We start from the raw sequence: 23,151 nt of genomic DNA on the forward strand, positions 1-23,151 counted from the left end.
CCAATCTACACGCCTCTGTGATATCTGCATACCTTCTACACTGGCCCCTTGCGGGTCGGAACCCCCACCCCAGACCCCAGACCAATTTTAATCGCTCCAATGTTCTGCCTGCAGGCATCAAGGTCCTAATCTCCGGAAGGCCTCTCTGCTTTTCCACCTCTCTCTCAGTGAACACCCACACTGAACAATGTAAATGTGTTCAAAGTGCCACCAGGGGGAGTATTTCACGATCGGGGAGAGGGTGATGTCGTGGCAATGCCAGTGGTCCAATAGACTAATGCTGTGCGGGCCACGGGTTTGAATCCCAACACGACCGGTGGAATTTAAATGCAATTGTTATCCATTTTGTTGCAAAAACAAATCTGGTTCATTAGTATCCTTTCGGGAAGGAAATCTGCCGTCCTCAGCCGGTCTGGCCTACATGCGACTCCAGACCCACAGCAATGTGGTCGACTCTTAGCAAGTTCAAGGTCATTTAGGGTGTGCAACACATTATTCAGACCTTGTGAGCGATGCCCACGTCTCACAGAATCAGCCCATCGAGTCTCACCGGCCCTTGGAAAGAGCACCCCACTTAAGCCCATGCCTCTACCCTATCCCCATAGCCAAGTAACCCCACCGAACCTAAAGAACAACTTAGCATGGCCAATCCATCTAACCTGCACATCTCTGGACTGTGGGACGAAACCGGAGCACCCGGAGGAAGTCCACGCAGACATGGGGAGGACGTGCAGACTCCGCACAGTGACCCAAGCTGGAAATTGAATCTGGGACCCTTGATATGTCAAGCAACAATGCTAGCCCCTGTGCTACCCACATCTAACAGATGAATTAAAATGAAAACATTGCTCCCAGGATTGGCGCGCAAAGGCCAAGCTGATACAATGCCATCACTAACGGAGTCTTTCTTGGACAGTTTTTCAGTGCTAAAGGTGCTGTGTGAATGCACGTTGTTATTGACGAAGGTGACCTGGTGGTGATGATGGGGTGAAAACGTGTTCAGAGCTGGGCGGATGACCGTGGTGACAGTGGCCATTGGTCAATATTGGGTTTACTGCCTTCCGAGAAATGAGGAAATTGGAAGTTGAAAAAGGGAAGTTGGGGGAGGGAGGATTTTTTCCACTGGACAGATTTAATGATGTTAATTAGGTTACCACATAGATTGCTGTGGACAGTGTAAATATGTTCAAAGAACCATAGGATGGCAAATCTGATTAGCATTCCTCACAGCACAAAATACAACCTGATACTCCCAGTGCCAGGACTGAGGGAATGCTGCACTGTCAGAGGGTCAGTACTGGGGGAGTGCTGCACTGACAGAGGGTCAGTACTGAGGGAGTGCTGCACTGTCAGAGGGTCAGTACTGGGGGAGTGCTGCACTGTCAGAGGGTCAGTACTGAGGGAATGCTGTACTGTCAGAGGGTCAGTACTGAGGGAGTGCTGCACTGTCAGAGGGTCAGTACTGAGGGAGTGCTGCACTGTCAGAGGGTCAGTACTGAGGGAATGCTGTACTGTCAGAGGGTCAGTACTGAGGGAGTGCTGCACTGTCAGAGGGTCAGTACTGAGGGAATGCTGTACTGTCAGAGGGTCAGTACTGAGGGAGTGCTGCACTGTCAAAGGGTCAGTACTGAGGGAATGCTGTACTGTCAGAGGGTCAGTACTGAGGGAGTGCCGCACTGTCAGAGGGTCAGTACTGAGGGAGTGTTGCACTGTCAGAGGGTCAGCACTGAGGGAGTGCCGCACTGTCAGAGGGTCAGTACTGAGGGAGTGTTGCACTGTCAGAGGGTCAGTACTGAGGGAGTGCTGCACTGTCAGAGGGTCAGTACTGAGGGAGTGCTGCACTGTCAGAGGGTCAGTACTGAGGGAGTGTTGCACTGTCAGAGGGTCAGTACTGAGGGAGTGCTGTACTGTCAGACGGTCAGTACTGAGGGAGTGTTGCACTGTCAGAGGGTCAGTACTGAGGGAGTGCTGCACTGTCAGAGGGTCAGTACTGAGGGAGTGCTGTACTGTCAGAGGGTCAGTACTGAGGGAGTGTTGCACTGTCAGAGGGTCAGTACTGAGGGAGTGCTGCACTGTCAGAGGGACAGTACTGAGGGAGTGCTGCACTGTCAGAGGGTCAGTACTGAGGGAGTGCTGTACTGTCAGAGGGTCAGTACTGAGGGAGTGCTGCACTGTCAGAGGGTCAGTACTGAGGGAGTGCTGCACTGTCAAAGGGTGAGTACTGAGGGAGGGTCAGTACTGAGGGAGTGCTGCATTGTCAGAGGGTCAGTACTGAGGGAGTGCAGCACTGTCTGAGGGTCAGTACTGAGGGAGTGCTGCACTGTCAGAGGGTCAGTACTGAGGGAGTGCTGCACTGTCTGAGGGTCAGTACTGAGGGAGTGCTGCACTGTCAGAGGGTCAGTACTGAGGGAGTGTTGCACTGTCAGAGGGTCAGTACTGGGGTAGTGCTGCACTGTCAGAGGGTCAGCATTGAGGGAGTGCTGCTCTGTCAGAGGGGCAGTACTGAGGGAGTGCTGCACTGTCAGAGGGTCAGCATTGAGGGAGTGCTGCTCTGTCAGAGGGTCAGCATTGAGGGAGTGCTGCTCTGTCAGAGGGGCAGTACTGAGGGAGTGCTGCACTGTCTGAGGGTCAGTACTGAGGGAGTGCTGCACTGTCAGAGGGTCAGTACTGAGGGAGTGTTGCACTGTCAGAGGGTCAGTACTGGGGTAGTGCTGCACTGTCAGAGGGTCAGCATTGAGGGAGTGCTGCTCTGTCAGAGGGGCAGTACTGAGGGAGTGCTGCACTGTCAGAGGGGCAGTACTGAGGGAGTGCTGCACTGTCAGAGGGTCAGTACTGAGGGAGTGCTGCACTGTCAGAGGGTCAGTACTGGGGGAGTGCTGCACTGTCAGAGGGTCAGTACTGAGGGAGTGCTGCACTGTCAGAGGGTCAGTCCTGAGGGAGTGCTGCACTGTCAGAGGGTCAGTACTGAGGGAGTGCTGCACTGTCAGAGGGTCAGTACTGAGGGAGTGCTGCACTGTCAGAGGGTCAGTACTGAGGGAGTGCTGTACTGTCAGAGGGTCAGTACTGGGGGAGTGCCGCACTGTCAGAGGGTCAGTACTGAGGGAGTGCTGCACTGTCAGAGGGTCAGTACTGAGGGAGTGCTGCACTGTCAGAGGGTCAGTCCTGGGGGAGTGCTGCACTGTCAGAGGGTCAGTACTGAGGGAGTGCTGCACTGTCAGAGGTTCAGTACTGGGGGAGTGCTGCACTGTCAGAAACCACAGAACCCATCGAACCAGAGTGGAAGCAAATTGACAACTTGCCCATTGGCTACCAACGTCCAATTCGTGATGCTGTCAAAGACTCTTTTATTCCTCCCTCAGTGTCTGATCTGTTGGGTAAGCCTCCATGTCCTTGCAAGTGAATCACACCTTCTGTTAGCTTCTATCCGTCAGTAATAGCCTACACTAGGCCTATGTCAATGGTAGAGGTGTGGGAAGAGGGGATATAATCCTGTGCAACGAGCCATCACATGTCCCTCACCGGGCCCACCCTGTTGGTTCCTACGCTAGCTCAGAGTTCTCCAATCTGATGGAACCCAGGAGTTGCTGTTGTCGGTGCTTAAGCCTTGGACTTGAGGCCTCTCTGCAGCTTGAATTGCGGAAGAAAACAAAATGGAGTTTGTTTTATTGGGGAGAGCAATGAATGAAAAAAACCCACACTAATTTCCCCCGGTTACAGATGAGGAATCCCACTGCTGCCCACTCGGATGTCTCCAGTTCCTATCATAAGTCATGGATGAAAAATGTGGATTGCAAAGAAAGACTCGACATTCAAATGATTTTTATTTTTGGAAAGAAGTTTCTTTTGCTCTTGCCGAGTTTTATTGTGGGTATTGCTCCCCCCCCCCCCCCCCCCTCTGCCATCAAGGATTGAGGCCTAGCAGAGAATAATGACAAATATTTTTTAATCTGCTGCCGCTCCATTCACCTTCGTGCCCGAGAAAGAAAAAATGCAACAAAGCTTCCAAATTTGCGATTCGACCTGGCCTTCAGCGGGGATAGGGGAAGGTGCTGCGTGAGGTGCAGAGGGCGAAGGAGGGGGAGGATATGGGAGTGAGTGAGAGGGGATCGGGAGGGGGGGGGGGGTCAGATGGAGAGCGCCAGGGGTCGGGAGGGTGAGAGGGTGGGAGGGCAGGCGGAGGGGGTCAGGGGGAGGTGGAGAGTTGGGGAGGTGTGTTGGGGGGGGGGGGCAGGGTAGGTGGGATAGATGGATAGGGTGGGGTGAAGGTGGCATGTGGGGTGGGTGGGAGTGGAGGAAACTGACGGATCGGGGGTGAGGAGTTGGGCGAGGGTCAGGCTGGTGGAGTGGTTTTGGGGGCATGGATCTGAAGATGCACAGCAATGACGGAAATTTGGTAGTTGAGCGGGATGGAGCAGACGTTTAAAATAATCTGCAGTTTCAAAAAAAAAAAAAAAATCTTTAAAACACGTGATATGAGAGCTATATATTGAAAGTAAAATTAATAAAATTTCATTCTGGTATTTATGACACTTGAGGTCAAACAGTTGGGCTGTCAGAGTGAGGAGTTCTTGAAAAGACAGAGTGAGGTGGAACGAACTCGGGGCAGGAGTGGTGAGGCTGATGGTGGAGTTAACAATGGTGGAGTGGGAGAGGTGGGGAAGGCCAGGGGAGGCAGGGATTCTTAACTGGAGCAAGCTCAAGATCTTGTTCCGAAAATGAGGGTCGAAAGAGACCTTGATCAGTAAATCTTGAAGATTCACTGGATGTTGGAGAAGAGGGGGTAGTGAAGCAGACTGAGGGCAGACTGCCAGAATGAGGGGGTGGGGGGGCTGCGGGCCGAGGGGAGGGAGACCTCCCTGGGGAGAAGCCGAGACACACCTGCACAGCTGAACCGTGAAAAATCATTTTGAGACCCCAGGGCTCGACACGGACTAAAGACATTTAGGCATCTGGCGATCGGACAGTGAAATTATGGGAGGTGTTTGGCCGCAGTAAATATTTTGAACCACAAGTATGAGTAGTCACGATACACAGGGGCATAAAAAAACATCAAACTCAACTCTTGGCTCAACACTTTGATAGACACAAACATGGTGTGGGAGGTGGGGGATGAGGGGTGGTGGTGTGAGGTGATGGGCGGGAGGGTGACAATCCCTTTCCCCCCTTGCCCATGTTGACGTCTAGTCGGGCCCTGCTTCCACAGGAGAGCCTGAAGGTCTCTGTATCACTCCACAGGCGCAGGACAACCGCATTGTGCTCCATTGGGTTAACATCCTCTAATCCTCACCGCCGCAAATCGCCAACAGCACCTTGCTGTAGTCCCCTGATGTGTCTCCCTGGAAACAAACATCAAATTAATATTCTTTCCCCCACTGCGTGAACCTCCGCAGGAGGCAATCGAGACAGACGTCTATAGATTCTGCACAGAAAGAGGCAATTGAACCCACCACGTCACTGGTGCCTCTTTTGAAAGACAGATCTAATTATAACCCCTCCCCCTTTCACCATAGTCCTGCAATATGTTTCCTTTTCCAATCTGTACCCATGTGGGTACCATCTCGATGGACAGAAAGGCCTCCTTCTGTACTGCAGGGATTCTTATGATACCAACTGGTCGTGTAAAACAAGCTCTCCTGATCATCGCACCTCTGGGGTTTTAGCTCATTATCTTCCCTCTCTTTCCTCGGGTTGCCGGCCCCCCCACCCGTGGGACTGGGTCCTCCTCCCTTACTCTGTTGAAACTTTGAACACTCCCCATCCAATTTCCCCAATTCTTTCTCTGCTTTTTGAACAGCCCCAGGTTCTCCAGGCCCGTCAACTATTGTCACCAAGCTCCTGGCTGGTGTAAAATTTCTGCTCTGATAATATGCTGGGATATGAATTAATGCCTTCTTATTTTCTGCTCAAACAGTGAACTTTGGACGAAGAGTGACTCTAACAGACGTAGCTTCCAAAATCAATGGGTCAATGATGACCGGTTATTCGAAGCGGTCAAAACAGCTGCGACCACACCCAGGACTGGCAACTCTTAACCTTATGACATTCAGTAATCACACGCGCAACATATGGATTGGACTGATGTAAGCTTTTGTGTAAAGAATTGATAGCTATTTATGGAATAGGAATGCAAACTAGTTCTGCTTTGATAGGGCATATTTGCACAGTTGTCAGCCGCAGCTCAGAGAGAAGGTGTCAGCAGGACCGAGGTCCACGACCTTTCTCCCAGAGCTCTGCACAATAAATTGCTTCTTTTGCTCAGGTTAAGGCCTATTTGTGAATATTTTCACCCAACTCTCCTCATTTACAGAATCGTTGTGGTGCGCAAGGAGGCCATTCGGCCCACCCGGTTTGTACTGGTTCACCTCTTCTCAGAACGAACATCAACTGTAAGGGTGGATGGGAACTATACTGAGCCCAGTATTACCTGTGATGAGTACATTTGCACCAGGTCCCGTTGCACATGTGAAAACTTTGAATGGGCAGCATGGTGGCACGGTGTTTAGCACTGCTACCTCACAGCGCCAGGGACCTGGGTTCAATTCTGGCCTCGGGTCACTGCCTGTGCGGAGTTTGCACTTTCTCCCCGTGTCTGCGTGGGTTTCCTCCGGGTGCTCCGGATTCCTCCCACAGTCCAAAGATGTGTGGGTTAGGTGGGGTCACAGGGATGGGACAGGAGCATGGGCTTAGATAGCGTGCTCTCTCAGAGGGTCGGTGCAGACCAGATGGGCTGAATGGCCCCCTTCTGCAATGTAGGGATTATGGGCGGGTTTCTCTAAAAATGTCCCCACGCCGGCGGGAGAACCGGAGCCAACGACTCCGGCGTCAACGGCCCCCCAAAGCGAGGAATTCTCACCTTTCTAGGGGGCTAGGTTGCCGCCGGAGTCATTCCCGCTGCTCCAGCGGTGAAGGGCCAGCGCGAGTTCTCGCATTATTTGAATCATCGGCAGCCACAGGTGAGGTGGCTGAAGATTGGAGAGTGGCGAATGTTGTGCCCTTGTTTAAGAAGGGCAGCAGGGAAAAGCCTGGGAACTACAGACCAGTGAGCCTAACGTCTGTAGTAGGTAAGTTGCTAGAAGGTATTCTGAGAGACAGGATCTACAAGCATTTAGAGAGGCAAGGACTGATTCGGGGCAGTCAGCATGGCTTTGTGCGTGGAAAATCATGTCTCACAAATTTGATTGAGTTTTTTGAGGGGGTGACCAAGAAGGTAGATGAGGGCAGTGCAGTAGACGTTGTCTACATGGACTTTAGCAAATCCTTTGACAAGGTACCGCATGGTAGGTTGTTCCAGAAGGTTAAGGCTCACGGGATCCAGGGTGAGGTTGCCAATTGGATTCAAAATTGGCTGGACGACAGAAGACAGAGGGTGGTTGTAGAGGGTTGTTTTTTTCAAACTGGAGGCCTGTGACCAGTGGTGTGCCTCAGGGATCGGTGCTGGGTCCACTGTTATTTGTGATTTATATTAATGATTTGGATGAGAATTTAGGAGGCATGGTTAGTAAGTTTGCAGATGACACCAGGATTGGTGGCACAGTGGATAGTGAAGAAGGTTATCTAGGATTGCAACGGGATCTTGATCAATTAGGCCAGTGGGCCGACGAATGGCAGATGGAGTTTAATTTAGATAAATGTGAGGTGATGCATTTTGGCAGATCGAATCAGGCCAGGACCTACTCAGTTAATGGTATGGCGTTGGGGAGAGTTATAGAACAAAGAGATCTAGGAGTACTGGTTCATAGCTCCTTGAAGGTGGAGTCGCAGGTGGACAGGGTGGTGAAGAAGGCATTCGGCATGCTTGGTTTCATTGGTCAGAACATTGAATACAGGAGTTGGGACGTCTTGTTGAAGTTGTACAAGACATTGGTACGGCCACACTTGGAATACTGTGTGCAGTTCTGGTCACCCTATTATAGGAAGGATATTATTAAACTGGAAAGAGTGCAGAAAAGATTTACTAGGATGTTGCCAGGACTTGATGGTTTGAGTTATAAGGAGAGGCTGGATAGACTGGGACTTTTTTCCTTGGAGCGTAGGAGGCTTAGGGGTGATCTTATAGAGGTCTATAAAATAATGAGGGGCATAGATAAGGTAGATAGTCAACATCTTTTCCCAAAGGTAGGGGAGTCTAAAACTAGAGGGCATAGGTTTAAGGTGAGAGGGGAGAGATTCAGAAGGGCCCAGAGGGGCAATTTCTTCACTCAGAGGGTAGTGAGTGTCTGGAATGGGCTGCCAGAGGTAGTAGTAGAGGCGGGTACAATTGTGTCTTTTAAAAAACATTTAGATAGTTACATGGGTAAGATGGGTATAGAGGGTTATGGGCCAAGTGCGGGCAACTGGGACTAGCTTAATGGTAAAAACTGGGCGGCATGGACTGGTTGGGCCGAAGGGCCTGTTTCCATGCTGTAAACTTCTATGATTCTATGATTCTATGTGCGGAATGGCTGGCGTGATCTCGCGCAAGCGCAGACCGGCCGGCGTATTTCCGTACCTACCTAGACCCGTTATCCCGCCCCATTGCCGAACTCCGTGCAGTGCTCACAGCCAATCCACCCTAACCTGCATATCTTTGGACAGTGGGAGGAAACTGGACACTCGGAAGGAACCCATGCAGACACGGGGAGAACGTGCAAACTCCACACAGTGACCCCCAAGTCGGACTCAAACCCCGGTCTCTGGCGCTGTGAGGCAGTAGTGCTAACCACAGTGCCGTCATGACGCCCCTGTGCCACCCCAATGGACTTTTGGCCGGACCACTGAATCTCCTGTGGCGGGTCAAGGCCAAGACGAGGACGGAATCACCTGGTCCAAGGTTTCGATCATCTGACCCCACGCCTCCTCGTGTGGTTTGGTGTTAAATTCAGACACGCTGGAATTTGAGCGCAAACCTCGGCTGCTTACAGAACAGGCGGTGGCTATTTGGCCCATCATCCCTCTGCCGGCCCCCTGAAGGAGCAATTCACCTCGTGTCACTCCCCTGTAGCCCTGCAAATATTTCCTTTGCCGATAATGATCCAGATGTTTTCAAATTCAAGGTGTTGATAAATCGGAGAGCCAAGGCAGGTCAGCGGGCACAGAGGGTGATGGGATGAAACCCAATCTCCCCGTCTACCCAGCCGATCTTCTGTCACCGTGAGGGAAACCTAACCTTTCTGAGGCAGAGTTTGATGGTTCCCCTAGAATACTTGCCTCGATAAAGGTGTAGAGCGAAACATCGTACATCTGTTTGAACTCATGCCGGATGTTTAACAGATCAATTTCGCTCCTGGACACCATGATCCTGATCAGCGTACGGTCATCGGTCCCAGCACCCTAAGAAAGTACAAAAAAGATCTAAAGTCAACAGTGTCATGATATGCAGACATGCACATAATCAGATACAAACAGGAAGCTAATGAATACTGTAGCCACCTGAGTTGGCCACTTCCCGACGTAAAATGGAGAACCGCAAAGGCTGAAGGGAAATTCAGCCAACACAGGCAAAAACTAGCAGGTGCAAGTTGCTGTGTATTAGACTCTGCAAAAACCCAGACAGCATCGATACAAGCAGCCATCTGCATAGTAATGTAGCAGCCATCTTCATAGTAATGAGCGATCCCCAGGAACTGGGGGCTGTTTAGCACAGGGCAAATTCGCTGGCTTTGAAAGCAGACCAAGGCAGGTCAGCAGCACGGTTCGATTCCCGTAACAGCCTCCCCGAACAGGCGCCGGAATGTGGCGACTAGGGGCTTTTCACAGTAACTTCATTTGAAGTCTACTTGTGACAATAAGCGATTTTCATTTCATTTCAACAATCAAAACATTTTTAAGGTAAACAAGGCCAAGCCAGACGCCTCAGCGCCAGCAGGAGCCAACACAAAAGTGGTTAACAGACATTTAAAGACCACCCAACGATCAGGGAACCGCTCCAGTATTGGAGAAATCGAACCAAACGATTGGAACAAAGTCCAATCACTTGGAACCAGGTACGGGGTCCGCCCCGAAGGGCGGAAAGCCCCTGGGGACTATAAAGTAAAGCCCCCAAGTTCAAATCATCCTTCTTGACAGGGTCACTCAGCAACGCGAAGCAACCCGAGAGTGAACTGTCCGGCGGCCTCCAAGAAAGTAAGTCTCAAGTCAACGCTCGCTACGAGATAGGCGCTCCTAGCTACCAGTCCATACCAACTTTTGAATCCCGCAGACTCAGAACCCGAACGAAAGGCCATTTGTTCCCCTGACCTGGTGGGCCAGTCCGAAGCTAAGTCTAGGCCTGTTAGTTATAGGAATAGCCTAGAAAGTAGAGTTTATGCATGAGTAGCGATTTACTGTGTATAATAAATGTGTATTGATTTGAATCTTACTAATTGGTATGTTGAGTTATTGATCATTACTTGAACTTGAACCTCGTGGCGGTATCATAAAGATACCTGGCGACTCTAGAGCAAAGGTTATAAAACAGAGCCAATTGAACCAACCAAAGTTAGCAACAATACAGAGATCAGGACATAACCAATCAGCAGGCAGAACACTTGGGGGTGGTTTCCCACTATAAAAGACACAAGGCACTCACACTCCGCCTCTTTCCACTGGTGACATCTACAGAGTGAGTCAGGGTGTACATATCATATAACTCCTACAGCACGTGGCTAAGAGCTAGTCTGGTTCAGTCAGACAGATTAATCACACTCGGTTAGCAGAGGGTCAAACTCACAGAGGATTGAGCTAACTGTGTGACAGGTTCAATAAATCAAATTGAACTAACTTCAAGGTGTGGAGCATCTCTCAGCTAAAGCTGCATCCAGTTGCAGCCCGTGTTATCTTACTGTGCTTAACACAACAAACAGCAAAACATACAGCAAGAGCAATCAGCCGTTAAAAGCTAAGCTTATTCAGGGAGGCCTGCCTCCGCGCCTTTCCTTATTCTTGCTGAATGATACCTCTCAAGCACAGCATAACCAATTGTCTCTCTCTAATAGAGAAGGATACCTATGGGCCCTCATGACTATGGTTATCGGCCCACCCAGGCACACCAGTTAATATTAGTGTATGGGTGTGAAAATTGGGATATAATCAAGACAATGGAAGATGTGGGGTGGGATTTCCAGCCCCAATCCCTGCAGGCATCATCACGGGTGGGACGGGAATATTTGGAGAGCAGCACTCCAAATTTTCCCATTCCCCCCCTTAACGATGCCTGACCATGTCGGGACTGGAAAATCCTGGCCCTGGTTCCCGAGAAATACGATGAGGATTAATTGGACAACACACATCAACGATGAGCAATTCTTGAGGAAAACAGGCAAACGTTAAGAACTTTTGCCGATGATTACCAGGAGGTAACCGTTTGGGCACAAACCTAGGAGAGAGAAACTAGAATATCTGGTGGCAACTGGTAAAACTGAGGGCGGCAGAACGAGAGGGAGATAAAGGGGGAGCTGGACTGACAGCTGGAGAAGCAGAACAGGTACAAGATTTCAGAACAGGACCATGACGTTGGCTGCTACAGAGGATCAGGAACGTTGAAGAGTCATGATCACCTACACAAAAGAAGAAGATGAAGAAGGGGTCCTCTGACTCTGCTCACGGTCGGCTACAGGAAATGGCGGCAGTGAGATATCAGGAATTGTGCAGTGTATTATTCTGCTGCTAAGGCACTTGCTTCGTGCGGCATGTCCCTTTGTGGTCACAGACTCATTGCAGAGATGGAAAGCAGTGAAGCCACGGAGGTACTTGTCGAAGGGTAATCCATCTTAGACAAGCCAGAGGTCGGCACAGTTGCGGGTGTTAGGTGGGCGAGGTTTTCTGCTGTGGTTTACGATGTGGGAACTGGAGATCGGGGTGAGGAAATTGATGTAAGGTGCGATTGGAGGTCAGCTTTTGAAAGTTTGAGGACTTCACATTTTCAGCAACTCTGGGTGGCATCAGGACAGAGTCAGATTAATGTGGGTTAATGTCAGTGGTCTTCATAGATTATCATAGAATTTACAGTGCAGTAGGAGGCCATTCGGCCCATCGAGTCTGCACCGGCTCTTGGAAAGAGCACCCGACCCAAGGTCAACACCTCCACCCTATCCCCACAACCCAGGAACCCCACCCAACACTAAGGGCAATTTTGGACATGAAGGGCAATTTATCACGGCCAATCCACCTAACCTGCACATCTCTGGACTGTGGGAGGAAACCGGAGCACCCGGAGGAAACCCGCGCACACACGGGGAGGATGTGCAGACTCCGCACAGACAGTGACCCAAGCCGGAATCGAACCTGGGACCCTGGAGCTGTGAAGCAACTGTGCTATCCACAAGGCTACCGTGCTGCCGTCTTGGTACGTGGTCCAGTTCATTTTTTAAAAATTCATTCATGGGAGGTGGGCGTGGCAGGCTGGGCCAGCATTAATGCCCATCCCTAATTGTCCTCGAGGGGGCAGTAAAGAATCAATCGCATCGCTGTGGATCTGGAGTCACACGTAGGCCAGACCGGGTCAGGATAGAAGAGGGTCGGTGTAGACTCGATGGGCCAAATGGCCTCCTTCTTCACTGTAGGGATTCTGTGATTCAATGATTTCTTCCCACAAAGGACATTAGTGAACCAGATGGGTTTTTACAACAATCGACAATGGTTTCATGGCCGTCATTAGACTTTTAATTCCAGATATTTATTGAATTCAAATTCCACCAACTGCCCTGGTGGGATTCGAACCTGTGACCCCAGAGCATTTCCCTGGGTCTCTGGATTACTCAGCCAGCGACAATACCACTACGCCCCTGCCTCCCCATTCAGGTGAGAGTGGGACCTCACCCAGGTCACAGACTGGAAGTCCCTCAGGACGGGGTAGGTGGGACCAGGGCTCAGGTGTGGAGTTTTGGATGGTGTTGAGCGAGCGGGATAATTTCCAATTTCCAAAACTGTTCAATGGCTACGGAGCTTCATCCAATTTAAAAGGGAAGAAAAGTCCAGCTCTGGCTCCATTGGAAAGCAACGTTTCAAATTCAATATTCTTCTGTGGGCTTCCTGTACACCAAACACCATTCTGCAACACCACCTCAACACTGCTTACTCATAAATCACATCCTCAATAAGCTCAACTTAACCAGTGCCCAATCCACCATCTTAATCATTCACTCCCTCCACCACTGACACACAGTGACGGCCGTGTGTACCTTCCACAAGATGCACTGCAGGAACTCACCAAGGCTCCTTCATAGAATTTACAGTGCAGAAGGAGGCCATTCAGCCCATCGAGTCTGCACCAGCTCTTGGAATGAGCACCCTACCCAAGGTCAACACCTCCACCCAATCCCCCTAACCCAGTAACCCCACCCAACACTAAGGGGAATTTTGGACACAAAGGGCAATTCAGCATGGCCAATCCACCTAACCTGCACATCTTTGGACTGTGGGAGGAAACCGGAGCACCCGGAGGAAACCCGCGCACACACGGGGAGGATGTGCAGACTCCACACAGACAGTGACCCAAGCCGGAATCGAACCTGGGACCCTGGAACTGTGAAGCAATTGTGCTATCCACAATGCTACCGTGCTGCCCTTCAACAGCACCTTCCAAACCCACGACCACAACCAGTCAGAAGGACAAAGGCAGCAGGTACATGGGAACCCCACCACCTTCATGGTACCCTTCAAGCCATAAACCATCCTGACTTGGGACTATAGCACCGTTCCTTCACTGTCGCCAGAATCCTGGAACTCCCTCCCTAACGGCACTGTGGATCCGCCTATACCACATGCACTGCAGCGGTTGGAGAAAGCAGCTCTCCACCACCTTCTCCATTAGGGATGGGCAACAAATGCTAATCTTGCCAGCGCCACTCAATCCCAGGAATTAATTTTTAATAAAAACTGCGATGAGGATGGTGTGGTACTGGGGACAGGCTGACAGAGGGGAAAATACATATAGGCAGAAAACAGGAACGGCCAAATAAGGCCCTGGCTGGAATTGATATTGGCCGTCTGCCAGGGCACTCGAGACAACACAGCAACTTATTATCACTACATGAAACTTTGTGATTACACACTGACAGTAGTTATCATATTTACACAAAAGGACATAAGAGACCAGGCTACGAATGTGTAACTAACTCCGAGACGGAGGTGGGCAACTTTGCAGCAGGACGAACGATAAACAAAGAGGCCATCAAATTCCATAATGGGCTAATAGCTGGTCAGACATGAGCGTTTCACAGGACAGTAAATCTTGATTGAATCACTCTGGCTGAACAGGAGTATCCTGTTTATTCCCATTAATGAGTTTAAGTCTTGATGGGACAATCCACCTTCGGCCAGGTGTGGGTGTGCATCCTGACACAGTGCGATCAGAACCGAGATAAAAGAAGGGATATCAGGGCATGTCGTCAGCGACAACCCAGGAACCCCCGGGAGCAACCATCACAGAAGAGGAGTCCTGAGCTCGGAGCTCAGAGAAGAGTTCCACAATGAATGATCGTAACCTGGCCAGCCCCCTTCACCAAGACTGGGTAATACCTAGAGCTCAGTCGTGAGTCTGAGTAATACTCTGTGTGATTGAGTTACAGTAGACAGTGTGTTTTCCTGTATCTGTCCAAGCCAATCAAGCAGGGATATCTCAGTCAGCAACAGTCACATGTACAGTTGTGCCCCAAGCGTGATTGGAGTTTTTCTTATGTTAATTTAGAGTACCCAATTTTTTCCAATTAAGGAGCAATTTAGCGTGGCCAACCCACCTGCCCTGCACATCTTCAGGTTTTGTGGGGGTGAGACCCACGCAGACACGGGGAGAATGTGCAAACTCCACACAGACAGTGCCCCGGGGATGACTGGAATTTTAACACTGCGCTGTGGAGTAAATCTATGAGGCGAAGAGTATTACACCCACAATTGGGGCGAATGAAATCTCGGCCATTTACCTTCATTGACTTGTAGAGGCGTTCAGCAAAGAATGATGGCTTGTTCTTGATCGAGCGAACTAGGAGAGAGGAAGCAAAGAAATGGGTCATGCTAAGGTCGGCAACAACAACTTGCATTTATATGGCACATTTAACGTAGCAGTAAATCACAAGACAGTTCCAGCGGGTTATCAAAAAGGGAGACAAAGTTCGAGCGGAACTCACTGAGAGTGAATGATGATGGGGTGGTGAAAACAGGTTCAATAACATCGAGAGAGAGACCTTGGGGCGAACCAGATTTCTCTTCTGACGAGCTGGCACGGGTTTGATGGGCTGAATAGCCTTCTTCTTCTTGCCGGTATTATTCTATGATTGCGTTACAGTAAAGGGCTTTCGGCCACCACGCCAGGTAAGGAGATAATTGGACAGGTGACCCAAAGCTTGGTCAGATGGGTAGGTTTTCAGAAGTGTCTCAAAGGAGGAGGGAGCGGTGGAGAGGTGGAAGGAGGGCAGCACGGTAGCATTGTAGGGCAGCACGGTAGCACAGTGGTTAGCACAATTGCTTCACAGCTCCAGGGTCCCAGGTTCGATTCCGGCTTGGGTCACTGTCTGTGCGGAGTCTGCACGTTCTCCCCGTGTCTGCGTGGGTTTCCTCCGGGTGCTCCGGTTTCCTCCCACAGTCCAAAGATGTGCGGGTTAGGTGGATTGGCCATGCTAAATTGCCCTTAGTGTCCAAAATTGCCCTTCGTGTTGGGTGGGGTTACTGGGTTATGGGGATAGGGTGTAGGTGTTGACCTTGGGTAGGGTGCTCTTTCCAAGAGCTGGTGCAGACTCGATGGGCCGAATGGCCTCCTTCTGCACTGTAAATTCTATGATAATTCTATGAAACTACAGACCGTCCGGCCTCGGCAGCTGAAGGCACGGTCGCCAATGGCGGAGTTGGGCACCCACTTCAGTCAACCCTTATTTACCTGGCACCCAGCCGCAGCTCAGACAGCTGACACAAGAGGGGTGCAGTCTATAGGAGGTAAAATGCAGCAGTCACTTTGCAGCACAAAGCATCACTTGGACGATGGAACCTAGTGGGGCACAGCAAGATCCCAAAAAACGGCATTTGGGTTAAGCAGCCAGTCAATCGATCGTTTGGCGTAGGATAAAGTAGGAATGTTGTCCAAGAATCCAGACCGACAGACTGGGCTTCTATTTCTATTGTCATTCGATCATTAACATTCACCTGGAGGATGGACAGGCCAGCATTGGCTTGTCATCATCCAATCACCCTCTGTGAGCTGCTTGAAATGAAATGAAATGAAATGAAAATCGCTTATTGTCACAAGTAGGCTTCAAATGAAGTTACTGTGAAAAGCCCCTAGTCACCACATTCCGGCGCCTGTTCGGGGAGGCCGTTACGGGAATCGAACCATGCTGCTGGCCTGCCTTGGTCTGCTTTCAAAGCCAGCGATTTAGCCCTGTGCTAAACAGCCCCTTGGGTTGTCAGGGGAGATAATCTGCTGAAATTCTGGAGTGGGACTTGAACGCAATACCCACGTTGATAGTTCTGCGCAGTGAGCCAGGGTTGACACCACACCAGGGGTCAGGCGGAGTGCAAACTTGCCCTTCTTCCACACTGAGGGCAGCACAGTAGCACAAGTGGATAGCACTGTGGATAGCACTCCCTCGACTGGTTGAGTTAGGAGGATCTTGGCTCAAGTCCCACTCCAGGTACAGACTCTCGGCTGACGGTCCCAGTGCAGTACTGCGGGCGTGACACACTGGCGTCAGAGCTGCCATCTTTTGGCTGCGAGGCTAAACTGAGGCCCTGTTCTGTAACCTCAGCCGAATGCGAAAATCCCAAGGCACCGATTTAAATGATGGGGAATTCTGCCGGGTGTCCTGGGGCCAATATTAATCCCACAACCAACATCACATCGCTGGTGCTGGGATCTTGCTGTGTGTAAATGTTTCCTAGGAAACGCCGGTGTCTTGATTGGCTGCAAAGAACATGGGGACATTTTGAGGTTGTGAAATGTCATAATATACATCAGTACATTATGGTGCAATCACATACACACACTGATGGACATGCAGTGGGACCACCCAGCAAACATAACACCGCAGCCAATCACCAGTGAGAGCACAAGCACTATAAAGACAGGGGACAGGAGAGTTCCCGCTCATTCTAGCAGCAGCCAGCTCGGAGCACAGAGCTCACAGCCTGCAACACAGACATTCACCATGTGCTGAGTGCCTCACCATAGCTAGTGATAGGAAAGGGTCCACAGTTAAGCTGGTATTGCTTATACCCACGTTTACAGTATGTTAGCATAGTTTAACAGTTAATAAAATAGCGTTACACCACTTCCAGCATTGTTGGCTTGTTTGTGAACCAGAACACCCAACACGACAGAAAGACGTTGAAGAAATTAACCTTTTTTTATATCTCTATATAATGCGACCCTGGAACATTTTTTGATTTCACTATCAGCCAATGTGTTTCTGCATCTCCTCTTCATGGCCTACATCAGCTGTTTTCTCCTCTGTTGGTCATCCTGTACCGTCTCCCAGCATGCATGTGATGTTCGAAAGGGTCCTATTCGAAATACAGCCCCCCCCGCCCCACAGCCCAGCCGTGCAACCCTCCTGTTTCAGGCAGTGTTTGAGCAGCACGGCAGCACAGTGGTTAGCACAGTTGCTTCACAGCGCCAGGGTCCCAGGTTGGATTCCCGGCTTGGGCCACTGTCTGAGCGGAGTCTGCACGTTCTCCCCGTGTGTGCGTGGGTTTCCTCCGGGTGCTCTGGTTTCCTCCCACAGTCCAAAGACGTGCAGGTTAGATGGACTGGCCATGATAAATTGTCCTTAGTGACCAAAAGGGATAGGAGGGGTTATTGGGTTACGTGGATAGGGTGGAAGTGAGGGCTTAAGTGGGTCGGTGGAGACTCGATGGGCCGAATGGCTTCCTTCTGCACCGTATGTTCTATGATATTTAGTCCCACCAACTGCAATATTTCATGGAAAAATTCCGGATCGAAGAAACATTTATACACACCCGCAGGAGGGAGGGGCATTCGGGGAAGTTGCCAGTGGGTGATCCAAGTGCAAGGAGGAGCAGACCATCAGCAACAAGGAATAAAGAATAAATCACCAAGAGGATGACAAGGGAAACCGTAGCGAGGGAGATACGGGTTCTGTTCAATAGTTTGTTAGTCTCGGGCGGAGCATGGAGTCATTCTCAACAGGCCAGGGGACGTGCAGATAGGCCTCTGGAATTGTCCTAGTGTAATTTGATCTTATAAAGATGCACAAAGCTTTCCAAACCCCTCTCTACTCCTGACAACGATGTGGAGATGCCGGCGTTGGACTGGGGTGGGCACAGTAAGAAGTCTTACGACACCAAGTTAAAGTCCAACAGGTTTGTTTCGAATCACTAGCTTTTGGAGCACTGCTCCTTCCTCAGGTGAATGAAGAGGTATGTTCCAGAAACATATATATAGACAGATTCAAAGATGCAAGACAATGCTTAGAATGCGAGCATTAGCAGGTGATTAAGTCTTTACAGATCCAGAGAGAGGGGTTTCCCCAGGTTAAAGAGGTGTGAATTGTCTCAAGCCAGGACAGTTGGTAGGATTTCACAAGCCCAGGCCAGATGGTGGGGGCTCGGTGTCAAATCCACCACCACAACTGTGGTGAAATTTAAATTCAATGAATAACCCTGGAGGACAAAGCAATTCTCAGTGACGGTGGCCTTGACAACCAGCACCGATTGTTGTAAAAACCCACCCAGTTCACGAATACCCCTTTAGGGTAGGAAATCTGCCGTCCTTACCCGGCCTGGCTTATTTGTGACTCCAGTCCCACAGCAAAGTGGTTGAGTCTGAATTGCCCTTCTGCAATGGACGAGTGAGCCACTCAGTTTACGGGCACTTAGGGATGGGCAATAAATGCTGGCCCAGCCAGCAACGCCCACATCCTATGAAAGAATAAATTTTAATCAGAAAACAATAAACATAGTCTACTTAAACGAGTTTCTACAAACTAGCATAACTACACAGAAAAGTCCCCCCCCCCTCCCCCCATTAAAGTAGGATTACTTCTGCAGTAAAATGCATTCAGTGGAGATCGTTAAAAAAATATAGACTACGGTCCTAAATCTAATTCCCGTCACTTAGTAAAGCTTCCAGGTATGTTTTTTAAATTCATGCATTGGATGTGGGTATCGCAGGCTCGGCCAGCATTTATTGTCCATCCCTAATTGCCCTCGAGAAGGTGGTGGTGAGCTGCCTCCCTGAACCGCTGCAGTTCATGAGGTGTAGGTCCACCCACAGTGCTCTTAGGGAGTCCAGGTTTCGACCAGCGACAGTGATGGAACGGCCAATATACGTCAGGGTGGTGAGTGGCTTGGAGGGGAACCTCCAGGTGGCGATGTTCCCAGATATCTACTGCTCTTGTCCATCTGGATGGCAGTGGTCGTGGCTTTGGATGGTGCTGTCCAAGGAGCCTTGGTGAGTTGCTGCAGTGCATCTGGTTGTAGATAGTACACACGGCTGCTACTGTTCGGCAGTGTTGGAGGGAGATAATTAACCTCCAACAGTCTCAATCATTTTCCTTTGTGCAAGGTAGGATTCTAACTAGTGGAGAGCTTCCCCGTCACTCTCACTTCACCTCTGGAGTATAGCTCTTTCGTCCATTTTCGAACCAAGGTTGGAATGATATCAGGAGCTGAGTGATCCTGGTGGAACCTAAACGGAGTGCAAGTGAGCAGGTTACTGCTGAGTAAGTGCTGCTTGATGGAACGTTGATGACCCCTTCCATCACTTCACTGATGATTGAGAGCAGACTGATGGGGCGGTAATTGGCCGGGTTGGATTTGTCGTGTTTCTTGTGTACTGGGCACACCTGGGCAATTTTACACATTGCTGGGTAGATGCCAGTGTTGGAGCTGCACTGGAACAGCTTGGCTAGGGTTGTGGAAAGTTCTGGAGTACAAGTCTCCAGTTCTATTGCTGGACTATTGTCAGGGTCCATAGCCTTTGCAGTATCCAGTGCCTTCATTCCTTGATATCACGTGGAGTGAATGGTATTGGCTGAAGACTGACATCTGTGATGCTGGGGACCTCCGGAGGAGACCGAGATGGATCGTCCACTCGGCACTTCTGGCTGAAGATTGTTGCGAATGCCTCAGCCTTGTCTTTTGCTTATAAATGCTGGGTCCTCCATCATTGAGGATGGGGATATTTGTGGAGCCTCCTCCTCCAGTGAGTTGGTTAATTGTCCACCACCATCAAGGCTGGATGTGGCAGGACTGCAGAGCTTAGATCTGATGTGTTCAGTGTGGAATCGCTTAGCTCTGTCTATTACTTGCTCCTTATGCTGTTTGGCACACAGGCCGTCCTGTGTTGTAGCTTCACCAGGTTGGCACATTTTTCGGTCTGCCTGGTGTTGCTCCTGGCATTCTCTCCTGAACTCTTCATTGAATCATTGATCCCCTGGCTGGGTGGTAATGGGGGAGTGGGGGATAGGCCGGGTCAGGAGGTTGCAGATTGGGGTTGAAACAATTCTGCTGCTGCTGATGGCCCACAGCGCCTCATGGATGCCCAGTCCTGAGTTGCTAGATCTGTTCGAAGTCTATCCCATTTAGCACGGTGGTAGCGCCACACAACACGATGGAGGGTATCCTCAATGTGAAGGTAGGACTTTGTCTTCACAAGGACTGTGCGGTGGTCACTCCTATCGATACTCTCATGGACAGATGTATCTGCAGCAGGCAGATTGGTGAGGGTGAGGTCCAGTATGTTTTTCCCTCTTGTTGGTTCCCTCACCACCTGCTGCAGTCCCAGTCGAGCAGCTCTGTCCTTTAAGACCCGGCCAGCTCGGTCTGTGGTGGTACTACCGAGCCACTCTTGGTGTTGGACATTGAAGTCCCCACCCAGAGTATATTCTGCGCCCTTGCCACCCTCAGTGCTTCCTCCAAGTGGTGTTCAACATGGAGGAGTGCTGATTCATTAACTGAGGGGAGACTTTATGTGGTAATCAGCAGGGGTTTTCTTGTCCTGGTGCTATGAAACCTGTGTTTGTGTGTGAGCGAGGGGGTGAGCGAATGTTTGCGTATGAGAAGGTGAGTGGTTGCTTGGGTGAGTGCGTGTATGTTTGCGTGAGTGAGAGGGTGAGCGAGTGTTTACATGAGTAAGGGATTGAGTGAGTGTTTGCAAGAGCGAGGGTTTGCATGATGAGCGCCTTTGTGAGTGAGTGTTTGCGTGAGTGAGTGGGTGAGTGAGTATTTGTGAGTGCGGGAGTGAGTGAGTGCACGAGCATTTGCAAGAGCAAGCCAGTGTTGGCACAAGCGAGCTTTTACACGACTGAGCGAGTGTTTGCACGAGTGTTTGTGAAAGCAAGCCAGTGTTTGTGCGAGCTAGCGTTCGCACGAACGAGCCAATGTCTGCACGAGCAAACAAATGTTTGCATTGAGGGCGAGCGATGTTCCGAGTGAATGCTTGCGTGCTTATTTTGTTTGGAATGAGGTACAGGGACTCACCGATAGCAATTAGTGCATTCCTCAGATCTCCAGAAATGTCGTTCTTGATGGTCTGCTCGATATCCCTGTTGGTGAGTTTAATATAATCCTGGAAAACTAAGAAAAAACAACCCACTAAATCAACGCAACATCCAGCAGTGCAATCAACATCAACACACATATACTGTGGACTTCCGGTGACGGCGGGCGGGAGGCAGCCGCATACTGGAGGGCTCCCGCTCGGGAATAGAAATTTTGGGGTTTTAACGCCCAGTCCCAGGGGCAATGGAGGCTGAAAAGGCTGTGAGAAGGCACAGGGAGGAGAAATGTCCAAGTTTGGGGGAAAAAACGGCCGTGAAAAAGGGGGTTAATGAAAGTCCGCTGTTGAGTGGAAAAGTCAGCGCAGGAACTGTAAGGAAAGCGGAGGCTGGAGCACCAGGGGAGGCCGCATCGCTCACAGCAGAAGAAATGACCAAGGTGATGGCTGTGGAACTTGAAAAACAGTTCACAAAGCACATGGAAGCGATGAAGAAGGAGATGGGGGCGGTATTGAAGGTGCTGGTGGAGGAGGCGATTGTCCCGGTGAGGGCGGCGGTATCGAGCGCAGCGGCGGAGGTGCGGGAGCAAGGTGAGGCGCTGAAGGAAGTGGAAGAGGTATTGTCGCAGCACAGTGATCAACTCACCTCGATGGGGAAGGAGTTGTGGAAGGTGATAGAGACCAACAAGGGTCTGCGAGCCAAAATGGAAGACCTGGAAAACAGATCCAGGCGGCAGAACCTGAGGATCGTGGGTCTGCCCAAAGGGGTGGAGGGCCCGAGGCCGACGGAGTATTTTGCCACGATGTTGGCGGAGCTATTGGGGGAGGGGGACGATCCCTCTCGATACGAACTGGATCGGGCTCATCGGTCGTGGAGGCCTGTACCAAAGGCGAGTGAGCCGCCAAGAGTAGTAACTGTGTGTTTCCGTAGGTACAGCGTGAAGGAGAAGGTCCTGTGCTGGGCCAAGCAGAAGCGGGAGGTGCAGTGGGCTGGAGCTGGTATACGCATATACCAGGACTTTACGGTGCAGCTGGCGAGGAGGCGGGCTGCCTTCAGCCGGGTGAAGAAGGCACTGTACATCAGCAAGGTGCAGTGCGGCATAGTATATCCAGCTAAGTTGAGGGTGACCTACAAATCAAAGGACTTTTATTTTGGGGCGGCGGAAGCGTTTGCGAAGGCAGAAGGACTGTGGCAGAATTGAGAAATGGGACTGAGAGCGGGTCGTGTACCGATGTAGCCTCATGTAACTTTATTTTTTCACTGTGTGTTGGTGTCTGTACTAAACGAGTCGACGCTGTATATATTTGGACAAGGGAAGAGTTGGGACTTTCATTTGCAGTGATGGTTCTTTGGGGCTTGGGTGTGTATGCTGGGGTTGTGTGCTAAAGGGGATTTCTTGGTTTTCCTGGGACCGGGCAAGGGGGAAAGAGAACCGGGCGGGGGCCTCCACGCTGGCCGGTTTAAGCCGGCCAGTGACCGGGAGCGAGGTGGGGGGAGGGGCTGCGTCCATCGGAGCCTGGTAGAACAGGTTCCGGTGAGTCTAGCCGGGTTGGGGGAAGGAACCGAGGTTGGGGGGAGGAGTTTACAAGAAGAAGTGGAGAGGATGAGTCTGGGGGGGTTGGGGGGTCTACAATTCATGGGTGTCATTCACTCTTTTGGGAATTGGATGGCGTTGAATATTAGGGGGGGGGGGGGGGGAAGGGTTTGCTTTATTTGTTGCTTTTATTGTCAGGCGGCTCGTTGTTTGGGG

General features: G+C 50.7%; 1 protein-coding gene across 4 annotated transcripts in view; it reads right to left on the reverse strand.

Moving 5' to 3' along the window:
• Positions 1-3,802: 3,802 nt before the first annotated feature.
• anxa6 (annexin A6) overlaps positions 3,803-23,151 on the reverse strand; it is a 182,446-nt gene continuing 163,097 nt past the window's right edge. For 2 of the 4 annotated variants that reach the window (XM_072512738.1, XM_072512736.1), the window contains 4 exons: positions 21,385-21,480; positions 14,877-14,935; positions 9,187-9,309; positions 3,803-5,336 (listed from right to left, as the gene is read on the reverse strand). In XM_072512738.1, the coding sequence (XP_072368839.1) occupies positions 5,277-5,336; positions 9,187-9,309; positions 14,877-14,935; positions 21,385-21,480 (338 nt within the window). In that variant the 3' untranslated portion in view covers positions 3,803-5,276. Of the gene's footprint in view, positions 5,337-9,182; positions 9,310-14,876; positions 14,936-21,384; positions 21,481-23,151 lie in introns of all 4 variants that reach the window. The other 2 variants (XM_072512739.1, XM_072512737.1) reach the window with 1 other exon arrangement.

The sequence above is a fragment of the Scyliorhinus torazame genome, chromosome 7, assembly GCF_047496885.1.
Source record: "Scyliorhinus torazame isolate Kashiwa2021f chromosome 7, sScyTor2.1, whole genome shotgun sequence".
NCBI classification, from domain to species: domain Eukaryota; kingdom Metazoa; phylum Chordata; class Chondrichthyes; order Carcharhiniformes; family Scyliorhinidae; genus Scyliorhinus; species Scyliorhinus torazame.